Source organism: Aquarana catesbeiana, linkage group LG04 (assembly GCF_042186555.1).
Source record: "Aquarana catesbeiana isolate 2022-GZ linkage group LG04, ASM4218655v1, whole genome shotgun sequence".
NCBI lineage: Eukaryota > Metazoa > Chordata > Amphibia > Anura > Ranidae > Aquarana > Aquarana catesbeiana.
In genome coordinates this window covers 22,140,073-22,160,623 of record NC_133327.1, presented here as the reverse complement: position 1 = coordinate 22,160,623, position 20,551 = coordinate 22,140,073, and the positions used below count along the sequence as shown (strand labels likewise).

The 20,551-nt window shown below is 40.3% G+C and overlaps 1 protein-coding gene and 1 pseudogene across 1 annotated transcript in view; both read left to right on the top strand.

Moving 5' to 3' along the window:
* Positions 1-20,551, top strand: part of LOC141139095 (alpha-1,4-N-acetylglucosaminyltransferase-like) — a 284,028-nt gene that overhangs the window by 244,476 nt on the left and 19,001 nt on the right. The window contains exon 2 of the mRNA XM_073624906.1: positions 1,746-2,227. Coding sequence (XP_073481007.1) covers positions 1,769-2,227 — 459 coding nt within the window. The 5' untranslated portion in view covers positions 1,746-1,768. The remainder of the gene's footprint in view (positions 1-1,745; positions 2,228-20,551) is intronic.
* Positions 7,892-19,789, top strand: LOC141140333 (dorsal root ganglia homeobox protein pseudogene; annotated as a pseudogene).

Sequence of the window (20,551 nt, the reverse complement as noted above, 5' to 3'; positions counted from 1 at the left end):
GTCAATTACAGCCTGAAGTCTGGAATGCATAGACATCACCAGACCCTGGGTTTCATCCCTGTTGATGCTCTGCCAGGCCTCTACTGCACCTGTCTTCAGTTCCTGCTGTATATCTGAGGTTACAGGAGTCAACAGACCATCTGGTTATGAGTCATAAGTCATGCATCCTGTCCCATGGCCTACAGAACAGGGAACAGGAAAAGACAAACTAAACCATAATGATATATATAGCGTATAGTGCTGTGCAAGCATTTCTCTGTGCATTCTTTCATAATTGCAGGTTCAAGCTAAAATGACAAGCTTGACAAGATCTTATAAACTATAATAGCAAAGCATAACAAAATGGAGTCACAATAGTCTGGACATATTATTACACACACAATACACAATTCTACTAGTACTAACGTTCCGACACTGCACTGAGCAACAAACCAAACTCAATTGCCTTTAGCTCTTACAAATCACAAATAAACAAAAAAACTAATCACTCATCTAGCATTCAATATTCTTCATTCATTACCACTTTTACCTGATATTCAAAATAATTAAAACGTTTGCATATCCATAGAAAAGACTCACCACACTTGCAGCCTTTTCCGGTTTCTGTGGCGTTATCAGCTGATTTTACAATGAAAGCTTCATAGAAGTCCTGCTTGTCCTTATGGAACTGTGAAACTGAGCACTTCTGCCCTGTAGGTTCTATGCGGCTTTTAAGATTACCACACGCAAATTTAAAATGTGCTCTGTTTGGGGTGTCTGGCTTCCAATAAAAGGACAACTAATTCTTAGAATAAAGGTTCAATTTACTTACAATAGGAATATCAATACATTACAGTTCTAAATAAGGAGAGGGAAGATGTGGTAACAGGGGAGGAAAGGGGTCTTACTGGTCTAACACTCACATACACGCATTCTCTCAGAATCTCTCAGACCAGGGTCCTTTTTATCCAGACTTGAGACCCACACCCCGGCTAGGGGGGTGGTAATCACAGTCATTGAAGACATTTGAACCAAAAGTCATAAGAAATTCATTCCTCTCCCAGGTTCTTCTTGAGAAGTTAAACACACGTGTTCATCCAATTCATCACCTCTCAGGCCCCATGCTGGCCAGGTGTGATGGAGCAGTTAAATAGCCTCAGGAGTCCCATTAGGCAGATGATAAACAACCTTGTACATTCTTCTAGCCCTGTTTACTGTAGGCTGGCTGTGAAAGATGTAACATGCCTCATATCAAAGTCCATCCAAAGTCATATTGTCCGATCCATGTTATTCTCATGTCTTATCAGCATTCATATCAATTTTTTTCACATCAATTCATATCAATGAATACAGCACCCTCAGATTTTTTTTCCTCTGTAGTGTTGCCCAACACTGTACCCCACTGGATGGACCAACCCTTTAACTCTATAGGTCTGACTTACTGAAGACCCTCATCAACCCATGAATGTTAGGTAATGCAGTTAAACAACACAAAACTCTACCTTGCACCATACATTTAAATGCCTTTGATGATTGGGGGGGGGGGGGGCGCGGGAGTGAGGGGGCATGACCAATGGTGATGCTATGAAATCCAGTGCGCTGGCCTTTTTTGTACTTTAGCCAATGCAGCCAGTGAAGTTGGGATTCCTGATATGCAAGTGTGTTCTAGGTCAGTGGGAAATGTACTAGACCACAAAGTTTTTATGATTGCCTTTAATAAAAGTGTCCTTAACATTTGTTTATGCTTCTATCTGTTCTTGTTACAGCTCAGCAATTGTACACCGCCATTATGTTGAAAGAAATACAACTATTTGCAATTTTCTTGATGATGGTAGCTTTGGGCTTTATCAGTAATACTTATTTTAGGCAAAAAAGCTATCACATATTGAATGCTCTTGTTCCTAATGAATCGAAATTGGTAATCATGGACAACACTAATGGAATGTCAAGTTCTTTTAGTGCAAACACCATTCTAAGAGAAGGAAATGGAATCTTATTTATGGAGACCACTGACAGAATGGATCCTCCATCCCTGGTACTGTGTGCTATTGAATCAGCTGCCCGAGTCTACCCTGACCGACCGGTGGTCTTCTTCATGAAAGGACTGGAGAATATTAACACAGAAGAAGATGAGAAGAGAGCAAGACAGCATTTTCCAACCCTGTCATCTTATAGCAATGTTTACCTCTTCCCACTTAGAATGGATCAACTATTGGATGAAACACCCCTTAAACCATGGTTTGATAAGGTACATAATAATAATTGGGAAAAGCCATTACAGAAAAATATTTGGATGTTTGTAGTTTGAAAGCTCGATAATATTACTCTGCAGAAAGCTTCTTTACAGGAGAATGAAGCTCTTACATGTATTAAAGAATAACTTCAACTTTAAATAAACAGTTTGGGCTACCTTGGTTACAATTAACACTTACAACTATAGACTGGTCTGGATGCTGGTGATGCTGTAATACATTGTGGTAGCTGGTGCTACATATAGTAAATGGTGCTGTCTTCCTGCATGGGTATAGACACTCATGACATTATCTACCTCCCCACCTCGGCCAATCAAACAACGCCTTGTGTTCATTGATAAATGTTCTTGAAAGGCCAAGATGCAAACTCCTTTTTCTTTCTGGCAAGAGGGAGGAAGGGTTTGGAATTTGTGCAGGAAGAGAAAGCTGCTTTCTGTATGGGGCACAAGCTACTACAGTGTATAACAGCATTCCCAGTAGGCGGACCATTCCTCAATGATAAGCATTTGCACTGTCCCAAACAATCTATTTTAAGTGACAATAAAGCTGAAATTTTGGTTTAAAGTAAACTTGTCCTAATGAAAATACACTGGCTACTGGGGATGAAAGAAATGCAGAGTCTTATTCTTTCTGAAATTTTAGAATTTTTGTAAAAATGCATTTGAGTCAATGGGGAAGGTGCAATTAAGGTGGTTTTTAAGGATGCAATGGGTTTATTTAGCTTATGAGTGTTACAGATAAGGATGAGCTCAACATTTAGTCAGAACACAAGTTCAAAGCGAATTTTGGCTGTTTCTAAACGCTACACCTTTTACTTGTTTGGTAGGAGCTGTATGGCATGCATAGTGATAGGATACTTCTGGATCCTACAAACTTCTAGTCCTATCCATCACCTTATTATTGTTAATCGTACCTTATTTTTATTGCCGACACTTTTCCGTTCGTCACACCCAGATCTATGGGTAGGGAACAATGTATATACAAAAGAGACACAACACAGATTAGATCTACACACTGTTTCATTTATTGGTCCTGGTACAGCATATTTATAGTATACATTCAAGATCAAGCCCACCAATAGGATATTACCAATCCAAGCAATGCCAACCCCCCCCCCCCCCCCATGTACATACAGTTATTCACAGCATTTCTCGCCTGTCAATGTTCAGACAGTTTTTATAACAACTTTTATAACACTACACAGGCTATCACGTCACTTTGATCAACAACACAGACATCAATAACACAAACCTAAACAAGACTTCCATCTTCTCATTAGAAATATCTCTCTTACGTCTAACTTCAGAGCAACAATATATTTAAAGGAGTAATAACCCAAAACAAATATAGATTAAGTGGGCTCTCAACCACCTCTTTTGTCATGAACGTGACAACTACAATCCCTGTTGCCCCAATATGCCCTTTAACATCAACCTGGATTACTCCTCTCATAAATGTGTTATTATATTACGCATGTATAAAATAGAGAACAATAAACCCATCAGAATTAGTAGATATCAAGATCTCAGCTGTATAGCAATTTTCCATGAAAAATAAAGGGGAGGCGGTGTGACAGGCCATAAAAACAAGGGGGGGGGGGCATGACAGTCTGTAGGTTAATGAAAATTAGTCCTCATCAAAAATTTAAAAGAACACAAAAAAAGTATCTTTTGTATGGCTTATGAATGTTCATAAAGTTTCCAGTGTACAAAAAAAAAGTCCACATTATTTCACGCCTTAATTTCATTTCCTAAACTTTTAAAAATACCTCCAAGGATTTTGATTCTGTAGCCATTCATGTACACAGAAGAGACCCCAAAAACTTGCCTCTTTGTAAGGACAGAACTTGACATCCACAGACAGACTGGAACTGATGCATTGGGCTAGGCTTGGGTCTTTGGGCTGGCACTTCAGATCTCTCTTCAGATCTCTTTCTTGCAGTGTTCACTTGAATTCTTAGGCCTTGGGTTTGCGTCATGGCTCCCCCTCAAGGCATCATTCCCAGGGACATTTTTGTAGCAGGAGTTCCCCTTATACCTTCAAATTCAAGTGGAGGAAAGATCATACTAAAATGATGGCTTGAACTCCTCCCAGGACCACCTGTGGCATTAGCACAACAAAGATTTCTATGTAAAAGATATAGTCATTTCTTCAAGTAGCGGGCATCTGGATAGAGGCATGAATGGGGGGGGGGGGTGAAGTCTCTCCATCCAATATGAATAACCACAGAATCACCTGAACTTTTTTAAATATAGCCTTCCTTACCCATTGGAGGTGTAATATTCTTTCATTAATTCAAACATAAGTGTTTCCTATCAATGGTTTTTATTCTATAGATTCAATATATTTAACTGAACATTTTTCTCAACCCCCAATATTGCAGAAGGATTCAATAAAACATAACATCTTTAGTTCCTTATTCCCTCTGGGCCCAAGTGGAGGCCAAGGGTCTCAGAACAGAACATTTTACTCAAGCACATAAATGTATCTGACTATCATAAACAAAACAAAATAGTACTGAATAAGCAACATAACAATATTAACACTTTCCAACTGAAATTCTGGGACTTCAAAAAGTAAGATGTCCAAAAAATACTTTAACCCTTTCCTGTCCGCTCTATAGCTGAATGATGGCTACAGCACTGTACTACATTGCCGGGAGGCCGTCAATAGACGTCCTCCCCTTTGCGCACTCCCGGTCTGTGATCATGAGTCAATGAGACTTGGGTGATCACAGCTCGGAGTAAGGGGCCGATCCCAGCCCCTTACCATGTGATCAGCTGTCAGCCAATGACAGATGATCACGTGATGTAAACAGAAGATCGCTAATCGTTTTTTTTTTTTTCTCCTCATGCTGATAGCGTGGGGAGAGAAAAAAGCCGATCACCAGCTTCTGTGAAAGGGACATTGGTCCTGAAGAGGAAGAGGTGCAGCCACCTCACTTGTGCCCACTAGTGCCACCTGCCAGTGCCCACCAGTGCATTTCAGTGCCACCAATCAGTGCCACCTATCAATGCCCACCAGTGCCACCTAATACCCACCAGTGGTGCCAATCAGTGCCAGCTAGCAGTGCTGCCTATCAGTCTCACCTACCAGTGCCCATCATTGCCAATCACTGCCACCCATCAGTGCCACCTTTCATTGCCCTTTAGTGCCACCTATCAGTGCCCACCGGTGCCAACTATCAGTGTCCATCAGTGCAGCCTATTAGTGCCCATCAGTGCAGCCTCATCAGTGTACATGAATGAAGGAGAAAAATTACCTGTTTGCAAAATTTTATAACAAAATATAAATGGTTTTTCAAAGTTTTCGGTCTTTAATAATTTTCTTAACAATAAATAAAAAACACAGTGGTGATAAAATACCACCAAAAGAAAGCTGTATTTGTGTGGAAAAAAAATGCTAAAAATTTCATCTGGGTACAGTGTTGCATGACGGCGCAATTGTCATTCGAAGAGTGACATCGCTGAAAGATGAAAATTGGTCTGGGTAGGAAGGGGGTTTAAGAGCCCAGTAAGCAAGTGGTTAAGAATGTATTCAAACTTTCCCACCAAAAACCTTAGCACTACACAAATTCAATATATATAACACTTTATTTTGGTCCTGATTGCTTAATTTCTCAATCTCTCTCTCATGGTAGGTAGGAATAGAAACACCTCTTTACCTTATACACATTTTAAGACCTACACAAAATAACCTTGCCTTAAGTATCTCAACGATTAAATGGTAAACCTTGCGCATTCATCAAATATAACCCAACACTGTTGTATTAATATTCTGTCTTGATTTTTGTATCCCTTGACACAATAACACTTTCTCATTGCACATTCATTGGCCATTCCATTGATTCTTGATTTAGAATGAATTCTTCCATACTTTCCTCATATATTTGTATGACAAATCCCCCCCCCTTTTTTTATCACCAATATTGCATCAATAGTATAGGTTCGCAACACAATTGAAACACTTCATACCTCTAATAGAGGGACCCCATGTATGTAACAGGGGTCTATCCAGATTTTGGCACTTATATGTAAACAGTTTAAACACAATTAAAAAAACATTTGTACAAATAAACTATTCCCTCTGTTTTGTAACAGATTGTCTTTGTGCAATGCCAAGTTCCTATATTCCTTAATTTCAGTATTAACAAATGGGCTTATCCTCACAATCCTTTTCAAACATATAATCTATTTTTCCCATAAATAACTTTGCACAACTTTTTTTTTTTTTTTATATGTACCACCTTTAGGTTCTTTTATAAAAAAAAAAAAAAAAAAAAACTATAATGCAATTTATTGTGCACATTGGAGTTAGCTCAGGGCAATTATATAAATCTGAAGTATACAATGACCTCCAAACCTGCAACAATGTGAGAATAAGCAATTCCACAATAAAAAAAACAAAACAAAAAAAACAAAAAAAGTTACTTAACCACATGCCGACCATCGCACAACGATGTACATCGGCACAATGGCACAGCTGGGCAAATGTATGTCCCCTTTAAATCACTGTGGGCGCGCGCACCACGTACTCACTTACTGTTCCGGCAGGTCCCGCAGACTCGATGTCCGCAAGGGGCCCACGATGTGTCACGGAGTGGCAGAACGGGGAGATGCCTATGTAAAGAAGGAATTTCTGCCTAGTGACATGACGGGGATCTACTGCTCCCTGTCATCGGGAGCAGTAATCGCTGTGATGTTAGTGGTGGCCCATCCCCCCCACAGTTAGAATCACTCCCTAGGATACACTTAACCCCTTGATCGTCCCCTAGTGTTTAACCCCTTCCCTGCAAGTGTCATTTACACAGTAATCGGTGCATTTTTATACCACTGATCGCTGTATAAATGACAATGGTCCCAAAATAGTGTCAAAAGTGTTCGCCATAATGTCGCAGTCAGGATAAAAATCACAGATCGCCGTCATTACTAATAAAAAAAATATATAATAAAAATGCCATAAATCTATCCCCTATTTTGTAGATGCTATAACTTTTGCACAAACCGATCAATATACGGTTATTGTGATTTTTTTTTTTTTTTTTTTACCAAAAATATGTAGAAGAATACATATCTAAACTGAGAAAAAAATTATTTTTTTTATATATTTTTTGGGGATATTTATTATAGCAAAAAGTATAGCAAAAAATATTGTGTGTTTTTCAAAATTGTTGCTCTTTTTTTGTTTATAGCGCAAAAAATAAAAACTGCGGAGGTGATCAAATACAACCAAAAGAAAGCTCTATTTGTGGGAAAAAAAGGACGTCAATTTTGTTTGGGTACAACGTTGCGCGACCCTGCAATTGTCAGTTAAATTGACGCAGTGCCATATCGCAAAAAGTGGGCTGAATTGGTTAGTCATATTTGGTAGAAAAGCAAATGGCGGGACTTTTCATAAGCACACGGGAGCAATAGTAAAATGAAGTAAAAATAGCTTTTAATTAATTCAGATTATGTCAGAGTTAAGGTATATAGAAAATCCGCCCCCTCCTATACCCCAAACGCTGCGCTAATGGAAATGAAGCCTAAATCTGAGCTGCTGCTTAAAATATATAAACCATAAGTGCAAAAATTTGATTCACCAAAATCTAGCCCCAACCAATAATGAATTCAAATAGCAGCGCTAAATAAATTACTTGTAAAAGGAGGCGATCCTACTATATGGCAACCACCAATGCGCTTGATGGTTGCCATATAGTAGGATCACCTCCTTTTACAAGTCATTCAGCTGCTGAATTTGATGAAGGGTTTCTGCGCAGAAAGCAGCGAAGGAACAGAACAACGTTCACTCTGCAATAGCTGGAAGCATTAGAAGCTGTGTTTGCTCAAACTCACTATCCTGATGTGTTCACCAGAGGGGAGCTTGCCATGAAAATTAATCTTACTGAAGCCAGAGTACAGGTGTGGTTTCAGAATCGCAGGGCTAAGTGGAGCAAAACTGAGAGGCAGTGAGCAGGATGGATCAAAAGAAGGTGCAGCTGAATTGACTTCCACCTCCAGAAACCTTAATTCGCCTCCTACTGGGGAACCCGCCAGGGCAAAAAAAGAAAGTTTGGATGCACAGCAGAGGTGTCTAAGTCATGAACAGGACAGTGGCTCCAGCAGCATCATTCTTTCCTTCTTGTCTTCCTGGAGCAATCTTAAACACTGCCAGCTATGCTCAAGCACTGTCACATGTAGCATCTCTGAAAGAGCTCCTTATCATTACACTCTGGATATGTAAAGGTGAACCATTGGAGGCCATTTATTTCCCCCTTCTGTGTGGGACAAAGCTTTGTAGCCCAACACGAGAGTGTGAGCGAAAGGAGCTGGTGAGTTTATTAACCTAAGGGGAGTGGATTCACAGTCACAGAGGTGCAGTGGAAGAGTGTTTAAAGTGAAGATCTACACTGTATCACGTCACGGATCAATATTTTTGGACATCGATTTATCACACATTTGTGGACTTATTTTACACTGGTTTATATATATATATTTTTTAACTCCTTATACACATTTTTTGTGCACAGTTATGTTATTCACTTAAATTGGTTATGCACACTATATTTGTGGATATAGATCACATTATTTTGATGCACAGGAGTAGGAAGGAGTGATAATATAATTTCATCACTGGTTTACTTCATTTTATGTTTAGTAATTTATTTAGCACTGCTATTTGAATTCATTAATGGTTGGGGCTAGAGTTTGGTGAATCAAATTAATTGATTATCATAAAGTGTTTATATCAAATAATTCTATGCATCCTGCGATATATAAACATTTGTATAACTTTACAATTCATAAAAGTCAGAGAAAATTCATAAATAAGCATTCCAACAAGGAATCAGTACATGATATGGGATACATGAAATGATTAGAACACGATTACACAAAAAAAAATTTGGATAGCTATGCAGATTATAAACAGGCAAAAATAACAAACATAAAATACAAAAAAAACCCCAAATGTATTGGAATGGCCAAAAAAGATTCATAGATGTGTACACTAGGTTGTTGGCTCTACGTGTTTCAAGGCCTTTGTGTCTATCATCAGGAGAAAAAAAACATAGTAGTATTCTATAAATAAAAGATAAAAAATATATTTAAGAGAAAAAAAAAAAAAAAAACAACCCTTGGACAAGAGGGGTCCCCCCATGGACCCAGCCTGCCCACACACTTACATGAGGGTCCTCGCAACGATGGTGCGGCCATGATATCCCCAGACCAAGCCACAAAAGTCTCACATGGGAGCTAAGGGGACGCGGTGCGGCGGACATAAGACCAACATGAACAGCGCCCCGCATGGGTCACAATGTGAAAATTAGTGATGGTGAATGAGGAAGCCCTTAGGTAAAAAAGGGGTTTTTCTCTGAAAAAATGACAAAGGACAAAAAATGAATGAAAGTGAATATGAAAAAGTGAAAGAAAAAATAGTGTGTAAGGGAGTTAAGTGGAAACAAAAGACAAGGAAAGAGCAGAAAGAAAAAAGTAAGATAGAAGCAGAGAGAAGTCCTGAGTACCTGAGTCTAAATGACTATAAACAAAGATGCCTGGGTGCATAATACTTGGCAAATGAAAAATATTGAGTGCAGTATGTGAAACCCATGCGGGGAAGGAGCCCATATAGGCTGTGCCGCCGCAAACACGCCCCCAACCTCACACGTTCGTCCACAAGTATGGAGAGCAGGGGAAAATGCAGAGGGCCCAGGAACCAGACCACCATGGTCCCACAGCAGGAGGCGTCACCACGCCATCCTCCAGTGGGCTAAAAGATAGCAAACACTCGGCCGGCGGCGTGGCGTCATGAAGACGCCAGTGTGTCTGGCCTGGATGTGTGACGTCGACGCACAGTGAGGACGGCCCCGCCCAGCCCACGTCACAACAGGGCGAAGGGAGGGTCTGCAGTGCGCGTTGCAGCTCCCGAATGGGACAAGAAGGCAAGGTCCAACAAAACCACAGACGCAAACACCGCTGCGCACATGTAAGGAGAAAAAAATTATATAAAAAAAAAAATTACAAAAGGGACAATAGATGAAGAAAAATTTTTGTGGCTTGGTCTGGGGATATCATGGCCGCACCATCGCTGTGAGGACCCTCATGTAAGTGTGTGGGCAGGCTTGGTCCATGGGGGGACACCTCTTGTCCAAGGGTTGTTTTTTTTTTTTTCTCTTAAATATATTTATCTTTTATTTATAGATTACTACTATAGTTTTTTGCTCCTGATGATAGGCACAAAGGCCTTGAAACGCGTAGAGCCAGCAACAACCTAGTGTACACATCTATGAATCCTTTTTGGCCATACCAATACATTTGTTTTTTGTTTTTTTTTTTGTATTTTATTTTTGTTATTTTTGCCTGTTTATAATCTGCATACTGGAGCTATCCATTTTTTTTTGTGTAATCATGTTCTAATCATTTCATGTATCCTATATCATGTACTGATTCCTTGCTGGAATGCTTATTTATGACTTTTCTCTGGCTTTTATGAATTGTAAAGTTATACAAATGTTTATATATAGCAGGATGCATAGAATTATTTGATATAAAAACTTTATGATAATCTGAATTACTTAAAAGCTATTTTTACTTCATTTTACTATTGCTCCCATGTGCTTATGAAAAGTCCCGCAATTTGCTTTTCTACCAAATATCATTTTGCCGGGATGGAGGAGGGGACCTGAGCGGCCCTACTACACCTCATTAAAAGTCCCACCAATATTCTCTCCTTTACATACTGGTTAAAGTCATACTTTAACTGAAACAATAAGTTAAACCTGTATTTTTTCAGTACAGTAGAACATTCTTCTTAATGTTCCCCTTTTCAGTTATTCACACCCTTTGTATATACAGTCGTGCTCAAAAGTTTGCATACCCTGGCAAAAATTGAGAAATGTTGGTATTAATATTGAAAATATGACTGATCATGCCAAAAAACTGTCTTTTATTGAAAGATAACGATCACATGCAGCCATTTATTATCACATTTTTTGGATCCTTTTTAAATCATGATAACAGAAATCACCCAAACGACCTTGATAAAGTTTACATACCCAGGAATGTTTGGCCTTTGTACAGACACAAAAGGTGGCACACACAGGTTAAATGGCAATTTAAAGATTAATTTCCCACATTTGTGACTTTTTAAATCACAATTAGTGTCTGTATATAAATAGTCAATCAGTTTGTTAGCTCTCGCATGGATGCACTAAGCAGGCTAGACACTGAGCCATGAGGAAGTAGAAAAGAACAGTAAAAAGACCTGTGTAACAAGGTAACATAACATAACATTAACATTTTACAAAGATGGAAAAGGATATAGCAAGATATCCAAAGCCTTGAATATGCCTGTTAGTACCGTTCAATCACTTAATAAGAGGTGGAAAATTAGGGGCTCTTTTGCTACCATGCCAGGGCCGGTAGACCAAGAAAGTTTGAAAGTTTGCAGCCACAACTGGTGGAAGAATTGCTCAGGATACAAAAAAAACCCCACAGGTAACCTCAGAAGAAATACAGGCTTCTCTCCAAAAAGACGGTGTGGTTGTTTTAAAGGAGCACAATTCAATGACACTTGAACAAAAACGAGCTTCATGGTTAAGCTGCCAGAAGGAAGCCTTTACTGCACCAATGCCAAAAAAAAATCCAATGAGGCATGTCCAGGTGTTGTTGGGCATATTGTAACCAGGCTTCTTCCTGGCAACTTGACCATGCAGCTCTTTTTTGTTCAAGTATCATCGTATTGTTCTCTTTAAAAACAACCATGCCATCTTTTTCCAGAGCAGCCTGTATTTCTCCTGAGGTTACCTGTGGGTTTTTCTTTGTATCCGAACAGTTCCTGTGGCAGTTGTGGCTGAAATCTTTGTTGATCTACCTGACCTTGGCTTGGTATCAAGAAATCCTGAAATTTTCCACTTCTTATTAAGTGATTGAACAGTACTGTCTGGCATATTCAAAGCTTTTGATATCTTTTTAAATCCTTTTTCATCTTTGTAATGTTTCATTACCTTGTTACGCAGGTCATTTGACTGTTCTTTTCTACCTCCTTATGATGCAGTGTCTAGCTTGCTTAGTGCATCCATGTGAGAGCTAACAAACTCTTTGACTATTTATACATAGACACTAATTGTGATTTAAAAAGTCACAAATGTTTGAAATTAACCTTTAATTGCCCTTTTAACCTGTGTGTGCCACCTTCTGTGTCTGTACCAAGGCCAAACATTCCAGGGTATGCAAACTTTTTATCAGGGCCGCTTGGGTGATTTCTGTTATCATTACGATTTAAAAAGGATCCAAAAAACTATATCATAATAAATGGCTTCATGTGATTGCTATCCTTAAATAAAAGACATTTTTTGATAGCTTGATCCGTCATATTTTCAATAATAATGCAAAAATTTCACAATTTCTGCCAGGGTATGCAAACGTTTGAGCAAAACTGTATATCTCAAAATGTCTCACTGTCTCCCTTGTGGTTTGAGACTGGCTGCAGCAAATTAACTTCCTCTTATTAAAACCTTATTATAATTATTTCTTTTAAAATGTATAACTGCAATTTTGTTAACCCTTACAATCTACTTTACTATCTGTTCAGACACTATTAAATACATGTAATTTAGTAGTGATGTCACATTTTCTACATATAATTGCAATTAAACAGTGCATTGGCTTAAAAATACATGCCCTACACATTCTGTAAAATGTATCAATAGTTGCTGGAAACCTCTCAACAATAAACATGTAATAAAAACATACTTTAAATCTATACATATAACTTCTCTTCATTAAACCCTTCTCAACAACTCACAGTTGTCTCAACATTTACTTTCCCCTCCAGCAAGTCTAAGACCTGCTGAGTAGGCAGTGCAAATGTACTAATATGTATTCTAGGGTGATATAATATATATACAATGCAGTGCACTGTCGGGGGTAGAACCAAATAATTAATGTTATCGGATTAAACAACCTGCAAAACTTCATGTAAAAGTGCACACATAAAATAATATTTTATAAGAATCCACTTTATGCTATTGATTACTTTAATTATTCAACTTCTAATATTGAATGTACAGTACAAAGATGTCAATATTATACAGTATCTCACAGAAGTGAGTACACCCCTCATCTTTTTGTAAATATTTTATTATATCTTTTCATGTGACAACACTGAAGAAATTACACTTTGCTACAATTTAAAGTAGTGAGTGTACAGCTTGTATAACAGTGTAAATTATCTGTCCCCTCAAAATAACTCAACACACAGCCATTGATGTCTAAACCACTGGCAACAAAAGTGAGTACACCCCTAAGTGAAAATGTCCAAATTGGGCCTAATTAGCCATTTTCCCTCCCCGGTGTCATGTGACTCCTTAGTGTTACAAGGTCCCAGGTGTGACTGGGGAGCAGGTGTGTTAAATTTGGTGTTATCACTATCACTTTCTCATACTGGTTACTGGATGTGCCATGTGAAAGTTCAACATGGCAAAGAACTCTCTGAAGATCTGAAAAAAAGAATTGTTGCTCTACATAAAGATGGCCTAGGCTATAAGAAGTTTGCCAAGACCCTGAAACTGAGCTCCAGCACTGTGGTCAAGACCATACAGCATTTTAACAGGACAGGTTCCACTCAGAAAAGGCCTCGCCATGGTTGACCAAAGAAGATGAGTGCACGTGCTCAGCGTCATATCCAGAGGTTGTCTTTGGGAGATATGAGTACTGCCAGCATTGCTGCAGAGGTTGAAGGGGTGGGAGGTCAGCCTGTCAGTGCTTAGACCATACGACGCACGCTGCATCAAATTGGTCTGCATGGCTGTCGTCCCAGAAGGAAGCCTTTTCTAAAGATGATTCACAAGAAAGCCCGCAAACAGTTTGCTGAAGACAAGCAGACTAAGGACATGGATTACTAGAACCATGTCCTGTGGTCTGATGAGACCAAGATAAACATTTGGTTCAGATGTTGTCAAGCGCGTGTGGTGGGAACCAAGTGAGGAGTACAAGGACAAGTGTGTCTTGCCTACAATCCAGCATGGTGATGGTAGTGTCATGGTCTGGGGCGGCATGAGTGCTGCCGGCACTGGGGAGCTACAGTTCATTGAGGGAACCATGAATGCCAACATGTACTGTGACATACTGAAGCAGAGCATGATCCCCTCCCTTTGGAGACTGGGTCATAGGGCAGTATTCCAACATAACGACCCCAAACACACCTCCAAGATGGCCACTGCCTTGCTAAAGAAGCTGAGGGTAAAGGTGATGGACTGACCACGCATGTCTCCAGACATAAACCCTATTGAGCATCTGTAGGGCATCCTCAAATGGAAGGTGGAGGAGCGCAAGGTTTCTAACATCCACCAGCTCCATGATGTCGTCATGGAGGAGTACTCCAGTTTCAACCTGTGAAGCATGCAACTGGAAAAACTGTGAAACTTAATGCCCAAAAGGGTTAAGGCAGTGCTGGAAAAGAATGGTTGCCATCAAAATATTGACACTTTGGGCCCAATTTGGACATTTCCCCTTAGGGGTGTACTCACTTTTGTTGCCAGCAGTTTAGACATTAATGGCTGTGTGTTGAGTTATTTTGAGGGGACAGCAATTTACACTGTTATACAAGCTGTACACTCACTACTTTACATTGTCAGTGTTGTCACATGAAAAGATATAATGAAATATTCACAAACTGTATGTGTTAAAATTAAGTGTTATTAATTTGAGAAATAAGTAAAACATTTTGTTCAGATATGTTGTGCAAATCCTAGCTGTGCATTCTGTATACATACTAGTGTCAGTCCAAGGCAATTCCAGCAATTTGATGCACGAAATGCCATCAAGACCTGCACCAAAAATGATATATTAGGGGCTCAAATGCAGATCAGACTTTTAAGAAGTATGGCTGTGAAACTCAAATATATCACTAGTAGGGATGGGCTTTATGTTCGGGTCGAACATGCCTTCGACTCGAACATTGGCTGTTCGCCCGTTCGCCAAACAGCGAACAATTTGGGGTGTTCGTGGCAAATTCAAAAGCTGCGGAACACCCTTTAAAAGTCTATGGGAGAAATCAAAAGTGCTTATTTTAAAGGCTTATATGCATGGTATTGTCATAAAAAGTGTTTGGGGACCTGGGTCCTGCCCCAGGGGACATGTATCAATGCAAAAAAAGTTTTAAAAACGGCTGTTTTTTCGGGAACAGTGATTTTAATAATGCTTAAAGTGAAACAATAAAAGTGTAACATTCCTTTAAATTTCGTACCTGGGGGGTGCCTAAAGTATGCCTGTAAAGGGGCACATATTTTCCGTGTTTAGAACAGTCTGACAGCAAAATGACATTTCTAAAGGAAAAAAAAGTCATGTAAAACTACTAACGCTGCTATCACTTCTACCTGGGGGGTGTCTATAGTATGCTTGTAAAGGGGTGCATGTTTCCCGTGTCACCCGGTTTACATAACCGGGTGACCCCGCCCCCCTCTGGCAACATGGGGAAAGCCACAGGGAAGTCCCCTGTAGTCCCCGTGTGTCAGAGGAGGGCTGGATCACCGGGTGGCCCCGCCCTCCGTTATATAAGAAGTGTCAGAAGAACCGAAGCATCACGCGGTGGAAGACTCCCACTGAGGTGAATCGTGCGGACGGAGCGGAGAAGAAGCCGGAGGAAGATGCGGGACGAGAAGAGCGGAGGAAGAAGAAGATGGAGGAAGAAGAACACCGAAGGAAGACCAGAAGAAAGAAGATGGAGGAAGAAGAAATTAATAAAGGACTTGTCAAAAACCGTCTCTTGTGTTTTTTAACCTTTTTGACACTTTTTTTGTGAAATGGTAGGAGTATATTTGTACCCCATTACCAATTCACACAGGGGGGGCCAGGATCTGGGGGTCACCTTGTTAAAGCCCCCCACCCGCAGACCCCCACAACCACCGGACAAGGGTTGTGGGGATGAGGCCCTTCTCCCCATCAACATGGGGACAAGGTGCTTTGGGGGGCTACCCCAAAGCACAGTCCCAATGTTGAGGGCATTTGGCCTGGTATGATTCAGGGGGGGCGCTCCCTCGCCCCCCTGTTTTCCTGCGTCCTGCCAGGTTGCGTGTTCGGATAAGGGTCTGGTATGGATTTTTGGGGGGACCCCACGCCATTTTTTTAATTTTGGGGTTCCCTTTTAAGATCCATACCAGACCTGAAGGACCTGGTATGAAATTTAGGGAGACCCCCACACATTTTTTTTTTCTTTTTAATTTTGGTTGGAGGTTCCCGTGTGGGGGAATCCAATGCAGTTTTTATCAATTAACTTTTATGTGTATTGCCGGACCGACAATTCATTATAGCCGGCTCTAGCGATTAGTAGATTTACAGTAGTTAGTAGTGATAGTAGTTTTACATAATTTTTTTTCCTTTAGAAATGTCATTTTGCTGTCAGACTGTTCTAAACACGGAAAACAAGCGCCACTTTACAGGCATACTATAGACACCCCCCAGGTACGAAATTTAAAGGAATATTACACTTTTATTGTTTCACTTTAAGCATTATTAAAATCGCTGCTCCTGAAAAAATGGCTGATTTAAAAATTCTTTTTGCATTGATACATGTCCCCTGGGGCAGGACCCAGGTCCACAAACACTTTTCAGGACAATAACTTGCATATAAGCCTTTAAAATGAGCACCTTTGATTATGCATGTTTGTGTCCCATAGACTTTAACAGTGTTCGCGTGTTCGAACAAGTTTTTTGCCTGTTCGCATGTTCTGGATGCGAACTGAACCGGGGGGTGTTCGGCTCATCCCTAAGCACTAGTGCCACTACTGTACTTGTACCCATATTTTTCTAAAATATATATACATTTCCCCATTACACAAACCTGTGTGGGACCAGTGGTTCCATGTGTGAGGTCTTCCCATCAAAATTTCAAAAGGTGACAATTTGGATGTTTTATTAAGAGTCATCCTTATCTCTGCTAAGACAGCAGGTAAATATGTCTCATCAGTGCTGCATATCAGTGTAGCCTATCGGTGCCCATCAGTGCTGCATATATGTGCCGTCAATCAGTGCCTCCTCATTAGTGCCCATCAGTGCCACCTCATCACTGCCGCCTCATCAGTGCTCGTCGGTGAAGGAGAAAACTAACTTTTATAACTGAAACAAAGAAAATTCTTTTTTTTTTTTCTTTTTTTTTTTTTAAATGTGAGGCTTTTTTAGTTTGTTTAGCAAAGGTAAAAACTCCAGCAGTGATCAAATACCACAAAAAGAAAGCTCTATTTGTGGGAAGGAAATGATAAAAAATCTAGTTTGGGTACAGTGTTGTATGAACACGCAATTATCTTTCAAAATGCGACAGCGCTGAAAGCTGAAAATTGTCCTGGGCAGGAAGGGGGGCGGAATTGGCCTTTATTGAAGTGGTTAAACACAATACACTCTCTGCGAACAAAGATATGTATTTTTGAGAATGCAACTCTATTATGCAAGGTGCACACCCAAAAATGCTTCAGTTTCCAACCCTGAGACCATTCCATGCCTTCACCTGTAAGGTAGTTATCAAAAAACACATTAATATATCTACTTAACAATTACACAGTTACTATTTGCAAGCATTATACTATTATATACAAATATATTCCTAAAGGGGAGACCTCCTTATCCCTGGATCCTTTCACTATCACCAGTACACTACCTATAATCACTAGAATCTATAACAAGGTAATGGTACTATAACCATCTAACTCTTTTATTATTATTGTTTCCTTATTTCATCCCTATGTGTACTGATGTGTTTTATAAGTGCTATAAGTGTGCATTGATATGTAATACAAACGTATCACACAAGGGATTCCCTCTTTCATATATTAACCACTTAAAGCGGAGTTCCGCTTAAAAAAAAAAAAAGTCAGCACCTACAAATACTGCAGCTGCTGACATTTAGTAATCAGACACTTACCTGTCCCAGGGTCCAGCAATGTGGGGGAAGCTCTGCTCGTCTCCCCCTCCGCTTGGCGGCGCTGGCATTGTAACTGTGGGTGCCCTGCTGTGGCTTCACAGCCAGGCACCCACTGCGCATGCACGAGCCGCGCCGGGCGCCGTGACTGGCCGCGCATCATCTGGGACCTGTGACGTGTCCCAGATAATTGCCTAGAGGGCGGGGGGAGAGGTGATCTTCTTTCTGGCACCGAGGGAAGTGACCTAAGGAGCCGAGGTGAGTAAGGAGGCAGATTACGAGGGACCCCCTAGCAACAGGCATTAAGAGGTGAGTAAAAAAATTTTTTTTTTCCAAAATGTTATTAATCATTTTTAATGCAGCTGAAAAATGCTAAAATAATTTTTGGAGTGGAATCCCACTTTAAGGACCGAGCCTCTTTTTTAGATGTGTTGTTTACAAGTTAAAAACTGTTTTTTTTTGCTAGAAAATTACTTAGAACCCCCAAACATTATACATTTTTTTTTCTAACACCCTAGAGAATAAAATGGTAGTTGTTGCAATACTTTCTGTCACACCGTATTTGCGCAGCGGTTTTACAAGCGCACTTTTTAAAAAAAAATACACTCTTTTGAATTAAAAAATAAGTCAACAGTAAAGTCACCCCTTTTTTTTATATTGTGAAAGATAATGTTACGCCAAGTAAATTGATACCTAACATGTCACGCTTCAAATTTGCACCCGCTCGTGGAATGGCAACAAACTTTTACCCTTGAAAATCTCCATAGGCGACATTTAAAAAATTTTACAGGTTGCATGTTTTGCATTACAGAGGAGGTCTAGGGCTAGAATGATTGCTCTCGCTCTACCAATCGTGGCGATATCTATCTCACGTGTGGTTTAAAAAAACGTTTTCATATGCGGGCGCTACTCACGTATGTGTGCGCTTCTGCAAGCGAGCTCGGCGGGACGGGGCACGTTTAAAAAATTTTTTTTTCTTATTTATTTTACCTTTTATATTTTATTTTTACATTGTTTAAAAAAAAAAAAAAAAAAAAGTGTCACTTTTATTCCGATTACAAGGAATGTAAACATCCCTTGTAATAAAAAAAAGCATGACAGGACCTCTTAAATATTAGATGTGGGGTCAAAAAGACCTCAGATCTCATATTTACACTAAAATGCAATAATAAAAAAAAAATTGTAATTTAAAAAAAGAAAAAATGGCCTTTTAAGAGCTATAGGCGGAAGTGACATTTTGACGTCGTTTCTGCCCTGCAGTGTCATGGAGACGGGTGGGGGCCATCTTCTCCTCACTTGTCTCCATGCATAGCCGGCAAGAGGACCGGATTGCCTCCGCCGCTGCCGACGACTCCGGTAAGCGGCGGAGGGCAACAGATTGCGATGGGAGGGGGTCCCCTCTCCCGCTGCCGATAAAAGTGATCTCACGGCAAATCCGCCGCAGAGACCACTTTTATCTTGTACCGGACCGCCGGCCGAACACAGTGATACCGGGGTTATGGCAGCTAGCTGCTGCCATAATGATATCCGTCCTCAAAGTGAGGACATACATCGGCGTGCGGCAGTCTGGAAGTGGTTAATGTACTTATAACCTTAATGCCTCCTGAATGTTCATCCTCTTCATGAACTGTTTGCCCATTTTACTCTCTTAGATCCTTGCCAGTCAGTAAGAATATACATACCTGTTCCTACCCCTATCTTAGAATGCACCGCTGTTTGTTGACGCTGAGGTACTATAATTAAAGAATTGTTATCCTCTTTAATCTCTCTCATCTCCCTCTAAATTCTGGCTCTCACTTTAGCTATAATCTTTATCATACATCACAGGACACAGAGCCATAGTAGTTACTATGTGGGTTATAGGCCACCTTCAGGTGATGGACACTGGCACACCCTAAAACAAGAAGTCCACTCCCTATATAACCCCTCCCACTACTGGGAGTACCTCAGTTTTTTCGCCAGTGTCTAAGGTGCTGGTCACGAGTGAAGATGTGCTGTGCTGAGATCCACTCTAGCAATCCTTGCTGGGGCTAGCTATGCAGCCGGATCCATTCAAAGTGTCTTTTAGGCCGAATTGAATGGTACCCGGGCCTCGTGTCCGAAGAAACAAGGCTTTGCTCTTATACGCTTCTCTTTTTAGAGAGCTGGATCCCGGGAGCCAGTACTTTTGGTATTAAGGCCATAAAGTTTTACTGGCGGGATGCTATTACAAGTCCAGGATTGTGGGTTCCCTGAGCGTCCCCGCCTCCTGAAGGTTTGTTAACGGAACCCACCGTGAAGGGTGAAGATTGTGTCTGTTGGTTTTTACCACAGAAAACCCTGCGGTGGGAAAGGTATGTGGAGTTTTCTAAGAAATGTTTGAATTTGCCTAAGTGTCACCACTGGGGGCTGTATGGAGCACAAACCTTCTCATGCTTCCTCAAGAGATCATG